Below are 17,935 nucleotides of genomic sequence, written 5' to 3'. Positions count from 1 at the left end.
ATGAAGTGAAAGCAAGGCTGCAGAAATACAGCACTAAGCCTGGGAGGTGAGAGGTTTTAATGTGTATTGCTTTCCAAATAAACTTGCTGTCTCAGAACCTACATAATTATTCTGGGTTTGTCCTTCTATTTTGCATATTTTTGCATTTTATTTAACACCCACTGCTGCACTGAAGAAGCGAAGCAAAAAAATATCATATTAGCACACTGAAGTCTAAATATGTAAAAATAAACAGTAAGAAATTGAAAATAAATTGCTTTTTCTTTCTTCTTCTGAATCAGGTAAAACCAGCAATGCATTCTTGAAAAGCATATTTCAAAATATAATTTGATTTTCAAAATTTACATTGAATTTTTGCTTAATAGTAAAGCAAAAAGTCATTTTAACGTCTTTCATGGTAACATTCAAGCTATAAATTTAATCTGTGCTTTTGCGATCCTTTTGTGTATCATATCTTTCTTTTTCCTTTGCCTGTATCATTCTAGATCATAAACTATTCACCTAGAAAAGCAATCAGTCAGATTAAAGATCATGACATGTAGAGTTTTTAAATACTTTTGATGTGGTGCTGCACATAGTAAATTAATTAAACTGAGCCTTTACCACTATGTCACTATTGTCCTGGATTTTTTTCTTCACTTGGGAGAAAAATAAAATCAATAATGGATTTAATCCTATATTACTTACCATTTATTTTGCTAGTTTTATCTTACAATTCTGAAGCTTTTTCCCTAATTGTCCTTGTTGAAACTTCTGCAGAAGGACATAGTTAAAGTGCATTGCTTTGAAACTTGTTAATGAAGTCCACCAACAGTTATACCCACATTCTGTACTTGGTTTCTTTCAATTTTCAGCAAATAGTATACTGTATCTTAAGTTACCCTAGTAGTCAAGTCCATGCATACAAAAATCGTGTGGTTCCAACAGAAAACTGCTGATTTTTAGCTTGATACTCATGGACACTACTACATAAGTCAAATAAGTTGATTTTGAGAGCATTTGATACATTTAGTATTTTCTCTGTAATTGATCCTGATGCTGTGATAGAAAAATTACCCCATGTAGCTTTTATGTTCCTTGTAAATAGACAGTTTTAAGGTCGCTCTCTATTGCATATCATCTTGCATACTTTCTGAGTTGCTTAGGTGAATTGCTGGAATGGGAAAGAGGGGATATGAAGTGAAATTTCTTCTTTAATCTGACTAAAACATCCTGCAAATTACAACATTCTGTTCAGATCAATAGTTAGTACTTCAGTGTAATGTGGGCCCTACTGAAGGTTGTAAGAGCTCTGTCAAACTTCAGAGAGGCTTAGATTTCTCATATTAGTTTGGAATGAAATAAAATACTGATGTGTAATTAAGAAAAGCTTCTCTTTAATACAGAATTGAATTTGTGGTCTTTCACTGTGAGATGCTTTTCTCAGTGAGGTTTTTGCATGTGAAATGCTGTCTGACATGAAAGGGAGTAGAATTTTTAGTATGAAGCTCTATACATGCCCAATCCTGTTGCTTGTAATCTTCCTTGTTTTCTGATTGTGCTCCCTGTCTACATTATGTATACTCTTAGCTATTGCCTGTAACACAGAGAAGTATTTAAATCTAAGTCCAATTGTGTAGTTAATATTTGATTTTTCTGAAACAGAAGTGGTATTTCGATAGTTCACCTCCACAGCCTCACATGAAATTACCATTTAGTAGAGCAGGTTTTATCATTCATCTTTCCTGTTTCTGTTGCACTTAAAGAGGCTTTATATTTTTCCATCCACTTGTTCAGGTGATGGGCCTGCACATGCACAAAAGGTGTCTGTTGTAGCTATGGAGACTGGATCATATCATATAGTCCTCTTGAAGAGGTTTATGGACATGCCTGAGTGAAACTGCTCAGGGTGAATGTGCAGCTTTCACTCTGAGAACTAAAAGAGAAGCAGAGGAAAAGCAGGGGGTAGGCAGCTACTCTTACTTTATTTCTGCCCATGAGAAACTGACAGTGTAGAAGAGACAAGTTTATTTAAAATTCTACAAAGAACATGGCAGAATTTGGAATCTTACCTAAATGTTCAGGGACCTAGTTCAGTGTCTGAACCAGAGGCCATAATTGCTCTCGTCACTTCTTTTGCTGGACTCTGAATTACACTGACTTTTCATTCATCCTGTTTTTATCAAGCTACATTTTCAGACTGAGTTGCACTCGCCTAGGCCAGTGGGCCATTGGCTATGTGACTGGAGATGGGAACATACTGCAGACCATACCTCACAATAAGCCTCTGTTCCAAGCTTTGATCGATGGCAGCCGGGAAGGATTGTAAGTACCAATTCTTACAGCTACCATGGCTATGAAATCCTCATTTGCTTGTTCCCTATATACTTATATGGGTAGTTAAAGATGTTTAAAACAGAGAAACTGCATATGGTGGTTAGCATTCTTTCAGAGTTTAAGGACCATTTATTTAATTCATTTAAAAACCACTTGTTTCTAGTTAATTCCATTAACCAGGGTTACTGAAAGTTAAGCAAAGTCATATCTCGTAGCAAATAAATTCCTTGAGAAATAAAAATGAGACAGCTGTTGCATTGATCCCTCCTTCCCCCACAGCCCCCCGAGAGTCCCAAATGCACTTAAGCTTATTGAACAGTTACCACTTCCAGTTACTCATGTGTTCAACTGTGGACAATGATTTGAAAGCTATGTAATTGCTTTTTTATATATTGTGCAGCCAGAACATTTTCCACATTCTAAAAGTTTACTGAAAAGATTTATAATTATTAGAGAATGTAAGTTTATAGGGAGAAGTAGTACATTTTTGCTAGGTTGGCTGAAGTAACAGAAAAATATTTGGTGTCAGAATCTTTTCACTGGAATACATGTTTTGGTATAGCCAATATAAATATATATAATGTGAAAGAAAAAGGAAAGGCAATTGATCAATCCTCAAAAGAAAAAAAAGATTTATCAATCTTTTGCAGCCTCGTAATTTTTCTGTCCTACACAGTCTAGTATTTTTTTTTTCAGGTATGATGATTTCATACCTGTAATAAAAACACACTTATATTGGTAGTGTTTCTCTCTGACAAAACTAAGCAAACAAAAGCTGGAGCTGAGAGTATTTTATGCAGAGTGATATTTTTGTACCCTATAACTTTTTGATAATATGACTTAAAAATATATGACCTTTAAGGAACTGTTTCTGAGTTACAGGTAACATAAACCTGAATACAGAACATCTTAGGGTTGCTGTAATATCATTTAACCTATTGTTAATTTCCCACTCAATTGAATTGAATGAACCCTCATTTAACCTATTGTTAATTTCCCACACTGGGAAATTAACAATAGGTTAATTGAAATACTCCCATTGGTTCTTGCCTAATGTCCAGTGTGCATCAGAAGTTCTCAGTGTAGATTCTTGTCATAATATACAGAGATATGCATATATATATTATTTTGTTATATATATTATTATATATATATATATATATCATAATACAGATACGCACAATGTGTTACCTTCTTTTCTGCAGCTTTACTTGAAATAGTCTAAAGAGTCCTGAGCATGATGCTCCCAGTGGGAAACCACTAGGAAGTATGAGTTCACTGTGAAACAAAGATCTGAAATAATGCTCTTTTGGGCTACCCCTAGAAGGTTATCTGCTAATCAAAGCTCAGATACATGCTAGTGGTAGCTATCCAAGTGATGTCAAAATCTTTCCTCTGCTTTTATAAATATGCTTGAGCATGTGTCAAAATGAATATGTAGCAGTTCAGTTGCACTCAAAAGATAAAATAGATGGCTATGGAAAGATGATTTATTTTAGTTAATGTCTACTGTAACTTATTCTGCCCACTTGAAATTTTGTAACTATGATTTTGCTAATAAAGCTAAAGAAATGTGCATATCTATAACAGTCTTCTTGTGATGCAGCTATCTGTTCCCAGATGGACGAAGTTATAATCCTGATTTGACAGGATTATGTGAGCCCACACCACATGATCACATAAAAGTCACACAGGTATGTTGGCAGAGTTTTGAGTTACTTTGTAATCTTCACTTCCCTTAGTATCTCATCTAGCAGTAGTAATAAGCTTTTATTAAAATGTGAGTAATAAGTTCATAAGAGAGAAAATATGCTGTTGATAGAAGGGCTTAGGTGAGGAACAGGATAATAATCCTTTAAACTGTAGAGTGGATGGTGATGCAGATGGCATGTCTTGGAATGTTTTGTTTATTGTGAGTCTCTGTGAGCCTTTTCCAAGTGAGAAGTGTTTCAAACAGCTACTAAAGGTTTTTCTGATATTTATGTAACAGATTTATGTAGCTTGTTTTTTCCTTGCTAATAACAAAGGGGAATACAGAAACAAAATGAGGATCAAATAATAGTTTTGAAGCCTGAATAGGAATGGTATAGTTGGTTGGAAAGTCCAGGAGGAAAAGTTCATACATCACAAAAATACCAGTTCCAGTGTATCTAGATTTCTGCTTTCTTCTTTATCTATGGTGCAAATTGAAAGAGAGATCAGGGAAAACAGCAGAAGTTAGAAAATGCCTAAATGGAGTCACTTTGCAGAGAATTGCAGAGAAAATTAGAATATGTAGTTGCATTTATAGTCTTGTTAAGTGATGATGTGATTAATTCTGCACAGGAAGTAACCACCCCAAGACAAATGCTTGATTAAAAATGTTACTGAAATTAACACTAGAAGGTTAAGGAATACTGTGTAGTACATTTTTCCTGATGAAAACATCTGGAAGACTTGGGGATATGTTCAAAGAAAGACAGACTTGATACAAGCACTACTGTTCCAGATGGTCTTCTGTTTCTTCAAATCAAACTGGATGACCTCCTGAATGTTCTGTACTTCTGGGTGCTCTATGTGCATTCCACTCCAGAAGTATTTTAGAAAAGAAGTATTCTTTACTATCTGTGGTATTATCAGAAATACCATTACAAATTATATCTCTTTTGTAAGTAAGAGAATTCCTAAAAACAATTACCTGAAGACAACCTGAATACTTCCACTTCTCTGACTTCCATCTTTTCCCTCCAGATATTATTAGCTAATTTTGATGGTAATTCAAAAGATTCTGAATTATGTGAGTCTGCCTTAAATAATATATAACTGAAGAGGTTTAAAGTTGTCAGTATACCTCCCTGAATGATGAAAAGATGGTATGAAAGTGGCTGCAGGGCTAGATTGCTGCAGATGGATTCCTTGCTAGAGCTCCACCATAAGCATCTTTAGTACACTGACTACAGCTGCAGATACAAGCTCTCTCTTTTGTTTTCTCTTTTTCTTAGCCTCATGTCCCCTCACTTCACTTAGCAGCAGCTGCTTCTTTTCCCATGGTCTGGATTGTACTTACTTTAGGCTTTCAAAATTTGGTTTTTCAAGGTCAAAAAAGCTTATTTCAATCCAAATGCATTTAACTGTCAGTTACTCAACAATAACTATTTCTAGAAAACTGTTCTGGACTTGAGTTTTGTCTATTATTTATTCCTTCTAATGGTGCTGTTCTACCTTCCTGTCAATCTTGTAAGGATGCGAAGTACTGAATAATCTGTGCATGACTGTTGCCAGGTTATCCTGCAGGGTGTTCTTCTCATACTTCCTTTACAAGGATTGTGTACTTTTACATACTGCTATACAACATCCTTGCTGTAGGTAAAAAAGCCCTTTTGCTTGTCCATTTTCAATCCAATAATAATCTTACTCCTAAATTCATACCCAGAAATTAAAATCCCAGTTTTGTTCCCTTTCTTCACTTAATTTTTCACTTAATATGTTCATTTTCTTCCTTTTATCTGCAACCAAAGAAAAGTAGGATTTGTGCCTTGCATAGCAGTTACATATAACAAGTCTGTACAAAATCTAATAGGTACAGATATTTTTAACACTTTTTGGTATATGTTGTAGTGTATCACAGTTTGGAAGAAGCAAAAATGTAAGCTGTTTCAGTAACCTTAGTGTGGCTTTTAGACAGATCAGTAGCAAGAGCTTCCTTGATTAAGAAGTGAAGCAGATTGGAAAACAGGGCATTTGGAGAAGTATATTCTTTGTGAACAAATAATTGGAAAGAAATAATTGCTTGACTTTCTTTTGTTACAGGAGCAGTATGAATTGTACTGTGAAATGGGTTCCACTTTTCAGCTGTGTAAAATCTGTGCAGAGAATGACAAGGATGTGAAGATAGAGCCTTGTGGACACCTTATGTGCACCTCTTGTCTTACAGCCTGGCAGGTACTGTCATAGTTTAGTTGGTGGGGAGGGGGATGGATTTCTGTTACCTTTGTGTTTACAATGTGGGTATATGTTTACTTTTCCAGGTGCAAGGATGTATATATTTAAAATTATAAACGTCCTCATTTTTCAAACCAGAAATCTGTGAAAAATAAAGCTCCGGGAGTCTTTGCAGTCTGGACTCATAGTCTTGCCAAGGCCATTTGCTGACTGCTGCTGAGTGGAAACTGTTTCCTGAGTCCTGCACCAGCTCAGACAGTAAAAGCTGGTTATTTGGTGCCAGTTCAGTCTGGGAATGGATAACTGACTAGACAGCATTTTATAAGAAGGGATGTCTTTGGTGAGAGACGGATCCACTCAGTAGTGGAGGTCATGAATTGACCTGTGGAAAATTAAGCTTTTAGGAGGTCTGTATTTCACATTAGTAGCATGCAAAGCACTGAAACACCTAGATGGCCTTAGATGGTTGTTGGACTAAGAGATTGAATGGAGGGAAAACTCCCTTCTCTCCAAGAACATCCAAAAAACCTCTGAGATTTCCTGGTGACCCAGGTTGGTGTGTTTTGTCCATCATGTTCATGGATGCACCAGTCTGTGGGAAAAGGGAGAATGGGAACCCTTAGTTTAGGGCAATTGACCTAAAAAGTAATGTCTAAAGCTGAGGTCATTTGTCTTTACAATGTGCATCATCCCTGCCCCTTCTTTCATGTCTATATTTTATGGGGAGAAGGAAGGTTCATCCACTTCTCAGAGAGGACTTTGTTCCACACTTAATAATCAGTCTTTGCTTACAAATGTTGTGAGAAGAGTAAAAAGAATCCTTGAGTCTAGTCCATTTTGGACCTGTTTTTAAATTAGTTCATCCTCCATCAATGTGTTTTCACTCTTACATTTGTGGCATGTCTTCAAGTACTATAATTTTCCTTTTCTAATTAGGACATTTTCTACCTAATTAAGAAAGCCTCAGTGGCAAACCAACACAATATATCATAAGTATAATTTGAGTTTTTCTTCCATTAGCAATAAAGGTTTCTTGAAAATGAAGTACTCTCAGTTTCCAATTTTGTGTTCTTTGTGAAATTTGAGTTTGATGTTCCAAACACAAATCTTTCAAATCGGCCACAGGTCAGAAATTCGTAGGAAATTCCATTTGAGGCATAACCACAAAAGGATATTTATTTCACTACTAAGCAGCTGCTGAGCTGGAACAATGTTTCTCATTTCAGGAGTACCCTTTCTCTATTCTTTCAAGTTTCATTCTGAATGACAGACTGAGAGGTCTGACCACATAAATCATTGACTTAAAAAATTCTGAAAAATTCCGAGGTGTGTAGTTTTGTTGGTTTTGTTTGCTTGTTCATTTGTTTTTTGGCTGAGCTGACAGGGCTAAGCAGAAGGACTGAAATCTTTTTGATTTCAGTGCTTCTGATTGTCAGGTGGTGTGGTAGGAGCATGTTGCAGTCTTAGGCCAGTGATGTGCTCTGATTCTGGAGACTTGAGAAGCTGAGGTCCCCAGTACTTGGCTATGGAACAGGAATTTAGGAAGACAATGACAAAGCATTTTAGGCTCAGAAGACCGACGTGTTTGAATGCACCAGGTTTCATCAGAACATAGCTACCAGCTGTAATTGGTCAGGTACATTTCAGACTTCATTACAAATTTAACTTTTGTATAATTAGTGAGGCAATGAAGAGGTATTACACTGTAACAGCATCAGCTGTTGTGAGCTTCTGGTGGGTTGTTTAATTGGCAGCATAATGGCTCGTTAAGCATGCCTCAAGAGATGCAATACAGATGTTTTCACTGAGCAGAAAAAAACTGAGTAAGCAGCATCTGATCTGCATAGAATACTAAGGATGATTGAGCTGTTCACCTTTATGGGGCTCAGGCTCTCAAATAGGACTTGGTTTACTTGTTTCCTTTTTGTATTACACAACAGGAGTAAAATGACATTTTATACCACAGAAATCTATTGTCTGAAAAGTAAATATTTTCTAAAAGCATGTGGGCATATAGGCTGTATTATAAGGTTAATAATGTTCCAAATAACCTTTCTGAGGGCATGGACAGGTGTGTGTATTAATATAGACATCTTGTGCATATAGTCATACTGCTGAATACGAGTCTGATAGTGTGTTTGGTTACCAAGGCTTTTCCAAAGAAAGGATGGAAACTGCTAGTGCAGAACACAGGTACAAGGAAGCCTTGAAAACTAAAAGCTCTGTGCCTCATTGATAAGGGTTTTTTTTAAGAAAATGAAGCTCTAAGGAGTTGTATAGAGTGAGGGAGGACTTCTGTTCACTTGTCTGTTACTACTTCAGTAGGACTATATAATTTGAAGATGTTTTTTGAGGTACTAAAGATGACTAGTTAGTTGTACTTATGGTGCTGAAGGTAGAGTAGATGTGTCTTTCCATACAAAATGAAAATCCAGTGCTAATCCTGCAAGTGATGTCAGGAGACAATCATTTATGCTTATCTGACCTTGTGATACAGCTCACCCAAAAACTGTAAAATCATCTGTCAGTTTAGTAAGACTGGCAAGTGTCAAGATAAAAATAATGCTAGAAAAAAGTTAATGTTGTTTATGTATCTGAGAAATCAAAAAAACCAATGCTTGCTTGGTTATATTTCAGTATATATAGGTCTTTTAGAATTAATTTTGAGGTTCATATCTCTTTAGCTGTCTGTGTACCTGACTGCAAATACAACACCTTGTGATTACTGATTTCACTTTGAATTATCTTGAACTTTGAAAGCTTCATTATTCTTCTGGGTGTGGGTTTGTTTGTGGTTTTATTTGTTTGGTGGTAGGTTTTTATAAAATTTTTTTTATAATTCAGATCTATGTTGTGCTTCCTGATGGAAATATAAGTCCTTGAAAGACCTCTCTGATTTTTGTTCATTAGTAGTCTGAATCTCAAGGCTTTTTTTTTATTTCTTATGAGAAAAAATACAGTTCTGAAATAAGTAAAAGGAATTGAATATGGCTGCTTGAAAATTGTTGAACACATGCCACTTTAAAATTAAAATTCAAGTAGTTCTTTTTTCTGGTAATATGCGAAAATAATTTCATGTTTTATATAATTTATTGAAAATGTAGTTAAGTCCTGATTTTTTATGTAAATGTGAAGAAAACTGTTTGTAGCTTTAGGTGCTCTGAATACTGGCAATGCTGCAGCTGTGATGGACTGAATATGTTTTTTCCAAGAAGAGCTGCATGCCATAAAGCTTGCCTGCATTTCCTAATATCAAATGAAAAAGAAATACTTTATGGTTAATATAAAAGGTATATAATAAAATGCATTATCTCTGTCTACACACCTCACCATCTCTTTCTCTTGAAGAAATAGCAAAATGTATGCCTGAAAGAAAACATGTTACTTCCTGACCTGTAATATTAAGACTGATTTAGTGCTTTATAGACATAATAGCTATTTTTGATTAGTAATTTTTATGTGAAGCTTAGTCTGTTGAAGAGAGAAAGCTTTAAATGTGCAGTCATTTTAAGATTTACTGTGGTTAAATATTTGTTAATCTGTTTCCTGTTTACTCCAGTCCTTCTTTACAAGCTTTTACAGACTGGTTGAGGATGTTTCTGTGTTAAAGGTATAAGTCCTACTTTAAAAATTGTTGCTGGTTTTGTTTCTTGTTTTTTTTTAAATTTATCTATGTTTTTGTCTTACTGTAGGAATCAGACGGCCAAGGCTGCCCTTTCTGCCGCTGTGAAATCAAAGGGACTGAGCCAATCATTGTGGATCCTTTTGATCCCAGGGATGAGAATTCCAGGTGCTGCAGTATTATGGATAGCTTTAGTATGCCCATGTTGGACTTGGATGATGATGATGATAGAGAAGAGGCTCTAATGATGAATCGTTTGGCTTCAGTCCGAAAGGTAACTTTTCAAACTCTGCCCAACAGCTAAACCCAGACATTGTAAACAAAGCTGCCTGTAACTTTAAACAGGGAGAGGTTGCACTTCATGCTTTAGCTCACAGCATCTCATTGAACAGTTGTTGGGCTGAAAAAACAAAATGTGTCAATACAAATGCATTAAAACTGAGGTTGAATTGGAGAAAAAAAATTCCAGATTCTCAGCTGATGTGAACTAAGATAACTTAGTTTATAATGGGCAAAGTGTGAGTTTGCACTAGCTGAAACTCTTATCCAAACTATGCTGTATGGACAATTCCCTGAGATTTTATTAGTAAAGAACAAAAAAATTTCCTATATGCATTTGTTTTCTGCACATGTGTGTACACATGCATAGAATGTTTTAGGATTAAAGTTGAGTTTCTAAACAATTTTCAATATTATTACTTTATAAAAATGAACTCGACAGCTAATTCATACTGCACACAAGTAGCTTTTAGTTATGTTTCATGTGAGTTGTCCATGATTTTTTTTTCTGTAATTTTTAGTATAAGGTACTTTTACTGGGAAAAGTATTTTTGAGATTATCCATAGTGACTGTGTGTTTTGGAATGTTTTTTGTCCTGAAAGGGCTCTGTGTTAAATTCTGAGATCTTTGTTGCAGGAGATTTTATTACTGATAAATAAGCACTATCACTGACAGAAGTTTACTTTATGGGGATAGTTTTTACTACTCTATTTTAGCCTGGAATAGATATTGTCAGAGGTCATGCGACACTGATTTTGACAGAGCATTTACTAGATTTTTCCTTCTACTAAGGTCATCTAGATTGAATTGTTGCCTTGGAATTAATTTTGTAACATCTTACTTTTCCGTTTTCTTATCATTGTATTTGTAAAAAAAAAAAAAGTGTTCTTCACCCTCATATCTGAGAATATCTGTCAGTTAATATACAGATATGCTTCTGATATCCTTCCTAACCTCTTAAGGCTTATGAATCATTCTTGTGTTGTGTATGTAATACAACATGCTCTACCCTTGGGAACAGTTTATCCTTCCTGCCTGGACTTAAATTGCAGTCTGCAGCATGACCTCTGTGAGATAGCCTTGAATTGATGGGCTTTTATAACGCTATCACTTCCATGATAACGCAAAAATGCATTATGCCTTTATCAAAAGAAGGAACAATAGGTTTACTATAAGACATCTTCTTTTAGGTATCCACCAAGTGCTTGAGTGCTTTTGGGCCTTGCTATTTTTTTTTCATTGATTTCATTGTTCAGTGAAAGAAATCTTTACTCTGCCACCTTCTTCAAGTCTATTTGAAATTGTTGAATTATTGCATCATTTGGTGATCTTTGACTGCTGTTTTCTTAAAATTGTTACCATTGATTGTGCAGTGATGGTCTTAACCATACTACCTGTGTGTAATAAGGCATTGTTTATATATCCTTTTTGTTAGCAACGTCTTCGTCAGACTTGCCTATTTCTTTAACCATTATTTATTTTTCCTGCTAATCAGTGTATCTTTGGAGCCTGCTTAAAGAAATTATATTTTCCTCTGTGACATTATGTAGAACTTTACTCTTTGTGAAATTTTCTTTTGTTTGTCATTAACGCTTGTTCATATGAACAAGGTGCTGCATAACAACAGTGTTGTAATAAGGTAATTTTTCGAAATTAAGGAAGTTAAGTGGCAAAGATAGTTTAGCTCTTGCAGCTAACCTGCTGGTACTGTTGTGAATTTGTAATCTCATAATCTCAGTGAACAAATTTTCAGTTCTTACTTTATTGCATGGACTGTGGTAAGATTTCTCAACATAAATCTGTTAATCCTTGAAAATCAAATGGGCTATATTTGTGTCAAATTACCTGGCTGACCATTCTAAGAAAAATCTGGATAGTAGTTAGCTGGGCTGTGAAACTCATTAGAAGAGAATAGTTTCAGGGACATGAAGTTCTGATGAAAGTGACTGTAGGGCTTCACAATATGTTGTGGAAATACTCAATCTGTGGAAATAACCATTTCTGCAGTTTATCACTCTTACCCCTGAACTGTACTCTGAAACTCCTAAGAGATGTCTGAAGTCTCTGAAAGATCTCAGACTTGAAACTGCTTTAAGAAAAGAAATAATCATGAAGCTCCTTAAAGGAATCAGTAAGTGGATACACATTAAGAAAAATGAATAGTTCTTGCTAGGTGTTGTGTATGAGTCAGCAGTAGCAGCAGATCAACTCCAACAGAGGCTTTGGAGAAATCTGCTGCAGTTAGGCTGTTTATCTGCTTCATCAATCAGCTTTTTTTTTTATTTCCAAATTGTCTTCAGATATTTCTTAATGAAAGAAAGAGGAAGAGTGGTGCCAAAAGCCTCTGTTAATTGTTTCCTCACTGAGAAATTTCAGCCCTGTGGTATGAGATTAGCTGATGCAGTTATTGCCCAAAATGTTCCCCTTCTCAGCTTTTGTTCTAGCAAAGCACAACATTATGAAATGCACATTAATAAAAATGGAGATTACAGGCTCAGGTAAATGTTGAAAATACCTTTGCTCTTTTTTTTTGATTTTTAAAGAAGGCATTGGAGTGTCTAGTAGAGCATGTTAGTTATTCTATAATGTTTAATATTTAATTGTCCTAATAAATGAAGGGTTCTCTGTCACTTTTCTTGAGTACAAGGCATAATTTGATTTCTTTTAAAAAGAAAGAAAATAAAGAAAATGAATAGTGCAGGAGTTCTTGCTAAGAGCAAATAATTTTGAACTCATAAGACTCATAAGTGTTTAAAGTAATTTTTTTATCCAAATAATATCACATGAAAACATAGAGGAGGGCTCTACCAGTATAGGAGACTATGAGGTTTTCAGTACCTTAAAGTGAATTAACATTGTTTATAAACAGTTCCATCTAAAGGTAGATGAAGTTAACCCATCTGGAGTGTTACTGTCTTGGTTTGGAAAGACAGGAGTCTGCTAAGGAAGGCAGGAGCCTCCCCTGAAATTGAGAATGTAAACCCTCCCCACCCCTCCGAATTGCTACAATTTTAAATTAAGGGGCTCTCAGGCAAAGATATGGGAGCAGGCAATAACAGTTCTTTAATAGGGAAGAAATAAAAAGAATAAAATAAACAATACAGTCCACTGGAACAACACTGACAGAGTCAGAACCCAACCTGACACCCTGTTGGTCAGGGTGTTGGTGGCAGTCCGATTGAAAATGTGGCTGCAGTCCTCTGAAGTATCAGGTGTGGTTCTGTTGGAGCAAGGGGGTTCTGTAGAGAAGGATGTAGGCTTCCTCTGAAGATCCAGGAGGAAAAGGTAGCTGCTGTTCCTCTGGGGAATCTCGTGGAGAAAAACTGAAACTGCAATTTCAGAATCTCGGAGTATATGGGGTAGCAGTGCTTGGCTCCTCCCTCTGGACGGAGCATCTCACAATGGGATGTTATAGTTCTTATCAGTCATGCAGTGATATTCAATAGTCTGTTATCAGCGGAGGTCCCCTCCCGAGGAAGGTGTGAATGTGGTCACTCAAAGAGAGAGATAAGGCAAACTGCTCACTTGACAAGGTAATCTGCGATACAGATGGTAATGGAAAACATCTTGCATGCAATCTTCAACAGTTACTGTTTTCTCTGAAATTAATTTCCTAGCTATCTGAATGTGCAAAACCCTGATTGTTTGATTGATTCATGCTGTACTTTAAAATAATGATAGGAAATTGTCAAGGCTGAAAGACAGTTTGCCATGACTAGCCTTCTTCCAGCAGGTGAGTTAGGTCAAATTTGGTAAATCACGACAAAAGACCTTGGCTCTCAATATATGGGAAGAGGCTGTTTTCACTCATTTCCATATTATTAAGTTGACTTTTTTCTGGTAATGGTAGAAGGCATGTATTATATAGTAATAATGTTTTTCATTTTATTGTATAAAATATAAAAATATGTAAAATAGGACTTGAAATACATATCCATATATTCCTTCAGTAGTACCTGGACTGATATATACATATCACTTCCTACGTAATGGTACACCTGTTTGGTGGAATGTGTTAAGATCATGTCACTCAACAGGAGTGACTTACTTAACTGATTACTTACTAGTATTTGCAGGGTATAAATGCTGGGAGGCAGTGTGCCTCCTCTAATTACTGATTCCCTTGGCAGTGTGCTCCTGACTCTGAGACCTCACTGCCTCTCCCTCCTTCACATGCATTTTCTTGGGTCAACAAAGATAAAGGGAATAAATCTGTCGATTTAAAAATATGTTTACAGTCATCAGTGTTAGGTGATGTAAATTTATATCCTCATTTAAAGTTTTAAGCTTAGATAATACGACTTTTCCTAGGTCACAGCTTATCTTAACTAGAAATAACAAATACGTGAGTTCTCACCTGATTATAAATAAAGAAACTTCAGAGAACTGCTTCTGGTGTAGGTCTGCTTGGATCTTCTTAGATGTCTCATGCAGTTTGAGTTTGCTCCAAGGACATTAACAGGCAGGGTACTATTTCTCAATGAATCAATCATTAGGATTTATGTTGAGAATGCTTTTCATATGTGCCTATCTGGCATAAAGGTATTTGAAAACTCTTGATTTAATAGCCTGGCTGTTAATATTTCCATCAGAGAAAAATAGGCTATATATTGTAATCACTCTTGGAAGCAGGCTTTTTCTTGAATTCACAAATGCTAGGGGCAAACTGATACCAGCATATCCCAGTAACAAATACGTCTGATGGAAAAACACAAGTGTGGTCCCTTCCGCAGTACAACTGCAAAGTCACAGCTGCTTTTCCCTTGGCAGCAGTCACGCCAACCAGATGAAGTCCATGTTGTTACAAAGGAGTCTGTGTTCTTCTCCTTAATTACATCTTTATTGCACAGGTCTCTGTGTGGTGCAGCAGAGCCCCTTTGTACACTGAAGGTCTGTCTTCTGTCACTGCCAGTTCATTTGAGCTAGTTTGTGTCTTAATCACTTGCTTGTTTTAGCTTTTTGTCACTGCTCTCTCTCTCATTGCACATTTTTCCCAGCATATGGAAAACATACAAAAACCTCCAGTAGTAGACAAACAGGAATTTTAGGAGAGTAGAGTGCCAAAAAGAGTAGATATTAGTGTGTCTGTTAATTCTTTGGTGTCCACGCGAGATGCAGCCATCTTGTTGGCCTAGCTGTCACTCATCAAAGGATGCAGCTGGACAGGTTGGATGGGCGTGGACTGAAAAATATGGGATTTTCATATTGGGAATATGATGGAAATCTGATACTGAATGCCAAGGAAAACTGTTTGCTGCTGTGGAATATTTGGTTTTGGTTTATTTTTAGTATCAGTGGATCCAACAAAGAATTATTTGTCCCAGCAAAACTTTTGCTCTTACTTCAGCACCAAGTGGTGATACAGATTAAGCTTCCTTGTAGGGGAAGAAAAGCTGCTTTTGCTTGCAGCTATTTAACTTTTTTTTTAAATTGTGCCTGATAAGTTACTCTTTAACTTGTTGGCTGTAATCAATTCCCTTCTTGAAATCTGTGGGGGTCGCAGCATGTTCTGTTGGCATTGTGGCTGTACTATAGTGTAGTAGTACAGGGGACTGAAAAATGACTTGGCTATTTTGAAATAAGCCATAATAAGACATGGATATAAGCCTAAATTCAAGTCCTCTCACACACCTACTACTTTGAAAATTTTCCATTTCATTTTGTTAGTTGTGGTTTACTGTCTGTGGAATGTCATAGAGGTAGCCAAATACTAAGCTAATATATGGAACTAGAAGTTTATCACATAAATTAAATTGCTTGCTTCACTGGGTTTAAAAGCACACCAGTGTTTAAGTATCTTGAACTTCTAAATGAATGGGTTTTAAATGTGACTATTCTATGATTTTTGTCTCTGCAAAGCTAGACTGTTGTTGCAGCAGGAGAAGTCTGACATAGATGGAACCAGTGAGCACACTGAGGGAAGAGGGCATCATTTAGCCGAATGATTTTTTAGAGCAGAACTGTGTAAGAGAAGTTTGCCAGATAGAAACAGGGATGGATATTCTTAAAATGATATCACAACAGTGCTGTTCACTTAGCTGGGATTTGTACAGTTCCAGGCAGTCTCCCATTTGAGACTCTCAGGTTGCTCTCTCAGGAAATTGTGTTAATTAGTTTGATGATGCAACAATTAGAACATCCTAAATGCAGAACAAATGTTTCCTGTCCAGTAATTGGTTTTTAGTATTTCCTATATTTCTTACTCTTCGTTTCCTACTCCTATCACATATATGATTGCTCTTCTGGAACAATTCCCTGCTGGCTGAAATGCATTATGTTGTGCAATACCATAAAATGCTGAGACTTAACTATATCACTTTCATTTATTTCAAATAATTGAATCTTTTTGGAGGCGTGACCTGCTTATTTGGTTCTATTTCAGATAATTTGGGAAACAAATTCATTTTGTGTCTGCTGAAGTCAATCCTTTGAGTATATTGTATTGCATAGTTCTTGGCTTTCAGGAATGCTTTGTGGAGTTGTAACTAAACTTTGAAAACTAATGCTGTTAAATGATACAATGTTTATTATGCTGTTTAACTGATAGATGCCTTCTCATAAGGAAAATGAATTGACATTCAGTTTATAGTAATTCTATAATTACAGTTGTTCAGGCATGCTTGCAAGATACATATCTTGCTTAGTTATTCAACATTCCTTAATGTTGAGAGGCTAGATGCTTTGGTAATTTATGTGCTTATCTTTATGGTCTTCCAGTCAAGGACAGGGTCATTCACCAGTTAAAGGAAACAGAATTTAAAGACTGTATTCAAGGCATTTAATATGAATATTGAGACCGCCTCTTCATTGAAGGGAGAAACTGAGAAACTTCTGGTAGCGATGAAGACCACGAATCTTAAAATGCTCTGTCTCTTGAATTTGAATGTTTAGTTGTGACATTGAGCTTGCCCATGTAGATGAAGTGGGGAAGACTCTAAATAACAACAAAAAAAATCCTCCTGATGATGGAGTTGCACATTACCCTTCTAGCTTTCAACATCTTTTCACTCCTCTCCTGCTTTTTTGTGCACTGTTGACAGTAATGCTGTGGTGGCTTCTATTTTTGAAGGAACTGTGGTAGCAATCCCTGTTGTATAGAATGGGACATTAAACTAAACTGTAGTACAAAGCATTGATAAGGATCCTTCTCCTCACTCTACTTTTGAATTTATGAAGTTTCCAGTTTCTTAACATAATGATTGTGTGTAAAGAAAGGTAGTGCTGCTTATTCGTTTTCTTGTTAAAGAACCTTCTACTCTCCTCCCTACTGATCAATTCAGTTATCACTGTGGGATGTTCAGCATTCATGAGAAAAAGCTTATGAAGAGAGGGGGAGGTTTATCCAAGGAGTTTAGCCCAAAGATGGGTGCTTTTTTTGCCTCTGTAGGCAAGCTGTGATATGAGAACAGTGGGATGCCTCACTGTACAAGTGGCCCAAAGCTGATCATTGGTGGGAATGTCCTCCAGCTACTTGTGTCTACTCTTGGGGAAAGCACAGAACAGCACAGACATTCAGGTTTATTACAGTGCACTGATACTCATACAGTGAGTTCATAGAAATAACTTGAACAAACATCTGAGCTGTGTTTATTAGAACTGAGCCAGATGAGGGGCAGGGACTAGTTGCAAAATTGAGTAGAGTCCTATATTGAGAGTTGAAATCTTTGGTTCTGATGAATTTGAAAGGACAGGTCAAGGAAAAAAGAAATCATAATTTGTCCCTGGAGAGAGAAGTTAAATGTTTGTGTTGTTAGTTCAGTATTTGCTTAAATGATTAAATTGTTCTAAAATTATTT

General features: G+C 36.1%; 1 protein-coding gene across 1 annotated transcript in view; it reads left to right on the top strand.

Annotated features, from left to right (window-relative positions):
- Nucleotides 1–17,935, top strand: part of CBLB (Cbl proto-oncogene B) — a 127,735-nt gene that overhangs the window by 82,021 nt on the left and 27,779 nt on the right. Inside the window, 5 exon segments of the mRNA XM_031060795.1 lie at nt 1–46; nt 2,167–2,304; nt 3,923–4,010; nt 6,106–6,237; nt 9,930–10,133. The exon segment at nt 1–46 is cut by the window's left edge and continues 21 nt beyond it. Of these exon segments, the coding sequence (XP_030916655.1) occupies nt 1–46; nt 2,167–2,304; nt 3,923–4,010; nt 6,106–6,237; nt 9,930–10,133 (608 nt within the window).

Source organism: Geospiza fortis, unplaced genomic scaffold (assembly GCF_000277835.1).
Source record: "Geospiza fortis unplaced genomic scaffold, GeoFor_1.0 scaffold131, whole genome shotgun sequence".
Taxonomy (NCBI): Eukaryota; Metazoa; Chordata; class Aves; order Passeriformes; family Thraupidae; genus Geospiza; species Geospiza fortis.
The sequence above is the reverse complement of the archived record's forward strand: the minus strand, read 5'-3'. Positions and strand labels throughout refer to the sequence as shown.